Source organism: Xiphophorus maculatus, chromosome 7, assembly GCF_002775205.1.
Source record: "Xiphophorus maculatus strain JP 163 A chromosome 7, X_maculatus-5.0-male, whole genome shotgun sequence".
NCBI classification, from domain to species: Eukaryota; Metazoa; Chordata; class Actinopteri; order Cyprinodontiformes; family Poeciliidae; genus Xiphophorus; species Xiphophorus maculatus.
In genome coordinates, this window is record NC_036449.1 from 31,504,340 (window position 1) to 31,510,339 (window position 6,000).

The 6,000-nt window shown below is 47.1% G+C and overlaps 1 protein-coding gene across 22 annotated transcripts in view; it reads left to right on the forward strand.

Moving 5' to 3' along the window:
• The window catches only part of clasp1 (cytoplasmic linker associated protein 1), a 53,323-nt gene extending 48,662 nt beyond the window's left edge, over window positions 1-4,661 (forward strand). For all 22 annotated transcript variants that reach the window (XM_023337047.1, XM_023337049.1, XM_023337045.1 and 19 more), the window contains 5 exons: window positions 111-301; window positions 441-569; window positions 1,862-2,068; window positions 2,342-2,458; window positions 3,354-4,661. In XM_023337047.1, coding sequence (XP_023192815.1) covers window positions 111-301; window positions 441-569; window positions 1,862-2,068; window positions 2,342-2,458; window positions 3,354-3,440 — 731 coding nt within the window. In that variant the 3' untranslated portion in view covers window positions 3,441-4,661. The remainder of the gene's footprint in view (window positions 1-110; window positions 302-440; window positions 570-1,861; window positions 2,069-2,341; window positions 2,459-3,353) is intronic.
• Window positions 4,662-6,000: the final 1,339 nt, after the last annotated feature.

The window sequence follows — 6,000 nt, forward strand, 5'->3', positions numbered from 1 at the left end:
TCGGGTCGGGTCGTTCTGCTATGACTCTGGGACGTTACCCGGTTCTAGAATCGTTCAGGATGTCAGGGACGTCCTAGCGGCCGTGCTAACCCCTCTCTGGTTCCGAGCAGTCGGACCGGACCATTCGGACCTGGTGGCGGACCTGCTGAAGGAGCTGTCCAATCACAACGAGCGCAGCGAGGAGCGGCGCGCGGCGCTGCTGGAGCTGCTGAAGGTCACGCGGGAGGACAGCGCCCCCGTGTGGGACGAACACTTCAAGACCGTCCTGCTGCTGCTGCTGGAGACGCTCTGCGACAAGGACGTAGGTTCTGGTTCTGGGGCGGTCGGTCCCGGTCCGGTTCTCCTTCCTGGGGTTCCTCCAGGCCTGCTGGCGGTTTCTCTCCAGAGGGACCAGACCAGGACTCTGGGGCGGTACTGACCCAGTTCTCGTCTCCCGGCAGCACGCCATCCGGGCCCTGGCCCTGCGGGTTCTGAAGGAGATCCTGAGGAACCAGCCGACCCGGTTCAGGAACTACGCCGAGCTGACCATCATGAAGACCCTGGAGGCCCACAAGGACTCCCACAAAGAGGTGATCCGGTTCTGGTTCTGCTGCTCTGGGTTTTAATACCTGGATCTGAATTAAATGAGGTCAGCAGGAGAAACTCCTGGTTTCTTGGTGAAAAGTATTGGCACCCCTGATATGAATGAATGAATGAATATCAGCCGACTGATATTCATTCATTCATTCATTCATTCATTCAAAGCTTTGATTGACCAATGAAATAATAAACAACCACTTAGAGAGACCAGTTAACCTGACTGTCTGGACTGGGAGGAAACCAGAGAACCTGGAGAGAACCAGTAATAATAATAATAATAATAATAATAATAATAATAACAATAATAATAATAATAGTAATAATAACAATAATAGTAATAATAATAACAATAATAATAATAATAATAACAATAATAATAATAATAATAACAATAATAGAATAACAATAATAATAGTAATAATAACAATAATAATAATAATAACAATAATAGAATAACAATAATAATAATAACAATAGTAATAATAATAACAATAATAATAATAACAATAATAGAATAACAATAATAATAATAATAATAGTAATAATAATAATAACAATAATAATAGTAATAATAACAATAACAATAGTAATAATAATAACAATAATAATAGTAATAATAATAACAATAATAATAATAATGGCACATGCAGCTTCATATTGAGGCAATAAATGAATTTCTCAGCTCTTCTCTATAAAGCTGCTGAGTGTTTTGGGTCATTATCCTGCCACATGACCTCTGACCCCTGATCACATGTTCTCCAGCAGCTCTGGTTCTTCCACAGGTCTGAGCAGGAACAGCTGCGACCTTTGACCTCTGCAGGATGGGATGTGCTTTGGCTTCCGGTAGTTTTCCTCCAGATCAATAAACGCCCACGTGTCGATCCTGGAACGTTACTCGGGTCCAGATCGGTTCTGTTCTGGTTTCCACTGACGGGTCTGCAGCCTCCAGAACCTCCAGAACCTCACTCGGGTTCCTGAAAGCAGCTCTGTTTCTGCAGTTTTTTAATTTTTGGTTTTTTATCTCCTGGTTTTTCTTCTTTCTCTGTTTCTCTGAATTTGTGTCTTTTGTTCCTTTTCCTGATTTCGTTGTTGATTAAAAGCAGAGAAGTATTTATCAGAAGGATTTGGTCTTCATCAACCTCAAGTGGTTCTGGTTCTCCTGGAGTCTGATAGTTTGGAGTTCTGCTCTTGGCCGCTAAAGGACGAATCTAGGAATGTTTCGGTGTGAGAGGTCAGAGGTCAGCTGCGAGGCCCGTCTCTAGCCAGCGTGTCTTCTCCCCAGGTGGTGCGTGCGGCCGAGGAGGCGGCGTCCACGCTGGCCGGCTCCATCCACCCGGAGCAGTGCATCAAGGTGCTGTGCCCCATCGTCCAGACCGCCGACTACCCCATCAACCTGGCCGCCATCAAGATGCAGACCAAGGTCATCGAACGCATCGCCAAGGACTCGCTGCTGCAGCTGCTACCCGACATCATCCCCGGCCTGCTGCAGGTGGGCTCTGGTTCCGGTTCCGACCCGTTTCCAGCCCTCGGCGGGTTCTTCCATGACGCCCGCACAGCGGCTTATTTGGACAGTGGGAATTATTTGCCTTATTTGTCCCTGGAAATGTTTGTGTGCACTCTGCTCCGGGTGCGACTCCTCCCACGTTCCCGCTGACCCGCTGTGCACGCGTGTGTGTAGGCGTGTGTGTGGGTGTGCGTGTGGGTGTGTGTGTAGGCGTGTGGGCGTGCACGGCGTACCTGATGCTGCGTGTGTCTGCTGCAGGGTTATGACAACACAGAGAGCAGCGTTCGCAAGGCCAGCGTGTTCTGCCTGGTGGCCATCTACGCTGTGATTGGAGAGGAGCTGAAGCCACACCTGGCACAGCTGACAGGCAGCAAGGTAGCTCTCACACACACACACACACACACACACCCCCACACACACACAACAGCTCTCCCCGTGCTGCTAACAGACGCAGAGCCTTATCTTCCCCCCATGTTGTTGCTCTTCAGCCGGTTCCGGCCGATAATAAAGCTGCGGCTCCGATTTGTCCAGGTGTCCTTGAGTTGTGAAGGTCAGGTCTGCCTGACTGCCCCCCCCCCCCCCCCCCACACACACACACACACATTGGACCCGTCTCAGGTCCAACATCAGGTTCTGATGGTCTCTCTGGCCCAGGGGTGATGATGTGGGCTCACTGCAGTTTTCTAAAGTCCAGTGTGAATCCATCTGTCCAGCAGCAGATCTACAACAAAGTCCGGACCAAAGATCCTCTGTCAGTGTGAGATGGATGCCTCGGTTCTGTTCCTGCAGCGCAGCAGCAACCTGAATGTTTGACCCAGTCTGGTTTATTAAAAACACTGTTAGCTTTTCAAAATCGTCATCAAGTAATTTTTGCACTAAATTTGTTCATATTTATCCCTGATAAATACATTTGGTGTCAAATCATAAGTCATTGAACCCATACAAATTATTTTAACTCATTTGTTTTTATTTTTCAAGATGGCTGTCCATCATGGAAAATTAATTTCTGCACTAAAATCACCAAGCAGATGTTTGTGTCAGAGCCGACATGTTGTAACCATAGAAACCATTGATATTGATTTCAGTTCCCCTCTTCTGGTGGACATTTTTCAAAATGGCCGCTGTGGCTGCAGGAGACACCAAAACACCAGTGGAAGCTAGGAAGCTAATGCTAAACCTCTAAACTACAGTCAAATGTATAGAAGGATCCAAACTACCTCCAGACTGCGAACCGGGCCGGTTCTCCTGACGGTTCTGTCTCTGTCTGCAGATGAAGCTTCTGAACCTCTACATCAAGCGGGCCCAGACCACCAATAGCAACAGCAGCAGCTCCTCCGACGTTTCCTCTCACAGTTAATGTGAGCCCTGTAGAGCCTTCTGGACCCGAGCAGAACTTCCTGCTCCGCCCTAACCTGCTGTCCTGCTTTGCATCTGAGCTGGAGCCGACCCGGTTCTCCTGCAGCTTCTCCATAAGTTCACACGGCCGGATCCAGAAGTTCAGCAGCACCTTCTGATTGTTTTCAACGTGCCCTTAGGGACCGACCCGACCCGTTTAACTCATCCAGAACTTTGGATCAAATTGAGGTTCTCCAAAGCATTGATTGTTGCTCTAGTGTGATGTCTTCTCTGTTCCACCTGCAGAGACCCGCTCCACACCTGGAAACACATCTGGACCCGACCTGCGGTTCTGAGACCAACTCTGCTCAGTCTGAGCAAACAGCTGAGTCCGAATGAAAACCTTTAAATTTGGTTCCCAGGAATTAATCAGCCTCACATAAACAAAAGTGACTTTTAACTGAAAGTTTGGAGACATTTTCATTGGTTCAGAAAACCTCCTGATTGGACAACAAGAACAGTCATAGATCCCACCGTCCAATCAGAGAGCATAGTATCTGGTTGCCTTAACTGTAGGAGCAGACAGCGGCTGGGTTCTGGAGCTCCCCAGAGGTCTGGTTCTGTCTCTTACTGGAGAGCCGGACCAGAACCTTGCAGGCGTTCTGTAAATACACGTCAATGGTCACTGTTTGCACGTCAGTGAGCTAGCTAGCATGTGGAGCTAGCTAGCATGTGGAGCTCCGCCTCTTCTAAAGTGCACTTTGTCACCCCAGCCTGGTTCTGGTTCTAGTAGAACCACCGGGCCACCTCTGGATCTGGTTCTGGAGGAGTCCAGATCCCCGCAGGCCGCTCCAGCTCCAGAGTTTAGCAGGAACCTTTGTCCTGCTGATGAATCTTCAGATTTTCTTTGTGGTGGTTCTGGATGTCGGTGAGGAGGTCCAGATCGGCTCATAAGTCACGAATGTACAGGAAGTTCTGATCCGGTACTGAAACGGACCCGTAGCCGGCGCTGCTCCTCCTCCGGGCCTCTTTCTGTTTTCTTCTAGAAGAATCCGCCACGCTGAAGCTGGTCACTTTGTTTTGCTGCAATATTGCGACTTGTATTTATATATTTTATTTGATCAGGTTTTATTTTCTTGTTCTGACGATGATGATGATGATGATGATGAACTGTACAGTTGCTCTTCTTTAAATTCTGTCAGATTTGCAGCGAAGTGAAGAAATAAACAGAGTGAAAGTAAAACTTCTCATTTCCTCTTTCTGATCGGTTTAACCCTTCCATTCCGGGTCCCGGGGATGACGTTCCTCACAGCATATGGAAACTCATCCCAGCCCTTCGCAAAGTTTACGATAATAAATGTCCTCAGCCGGGCGCCAAAGATTTAATTCATCCTGTTAATAAACTTTTCTAATTGTTTCCCTTTTCTCCGTCTGAGTCTCTCCAGATTGAACTGAGTTACGTTTTATTGTGAAGGATGAATTCTGTTTCCTGACGGATCCAAAAGTCCAGAACCGCCATGGGGAAGAAAAATAAAGTTTTTAACATTTTTCACAAACTAAATTCTGAATGTGGTTTGCATTTACGTTCCTGAGTCAGAACTATCAAAACCTCCAGAGAGTTTAGGTGTTGTCTGGCCTTTGACTAGGCCGTGAAGCTACTTTGATCTAAAGCATGCCTCAGTTTTCAGGTTTTTATCAGAAACATCCCATCATTTTCCTTCAACTTCACAGTTTTCTGTTCCAAAAACCACTGAAGGCTGGAACTGGACAAAATCTGACCGATGGTTGATGGGGTGTAAATACTTTTCCAGCACTGCGTAGTGACAACTTCAGCCTCTTAGGGCTGATAAATATAAAACATTAAAGTTGAAATGTAAAACTTGCAGTTAACTGGTGCATCTCATACAGGAACATAAAAAACTTCCAAAATTCATATTTTCCAAAAAATATGGTGCAAAAAAGCTAAAAGTTGCCTGAGCTCCAGGAGAGACGGGTCGAAGGTCCAGGCGTCCTGGAGGCGCCGAGCCGCCGCTCTGCAGGAACCAGGAGGAAAACATTTGCACCAGAACCAGCAGCGGGGCATTGATTCATCTCAGTCTGAAACAGAGAGAGGAGGAGAAAAAAACTTGAGAGTATTCATCAGCTCTGGTTCCGACTTCTGGTCCTGTTGGACCTGTTGGTTCTGTTGGACCCATTTAAATCAGTCTCATCCTCTGATTGGCTAAACCCAAAAGGTGCGTTCAGAGTAACTGGATCCTTTGGCCTTCAGGGTTTGGTTTCCCTTCTGGGTTCCTGTAGTAATACCTCACAGGGCCAGAAGGGGGCGGTGCAGGCTGTACTATTGTTCTGGTTGTTCAGAAGTAAAAACCCAACAACTTTTCATGCAGTAACTGAACAATAAGTTGTGATTGTAGCGAGTGGTCCAGGCTGAAGCACAAAGTCAATCACCTCATGTTCATGTTTCTATAGCAACCGTTCTCCGAACCAGCAGGTGGAGGTGTTCATGTCTCGGATGTAAGTAACTGGGATGTGTGCAGCGTTAAATGGTTAATCCTGCTCTCTTTAGGACTCTTTATCTCCTT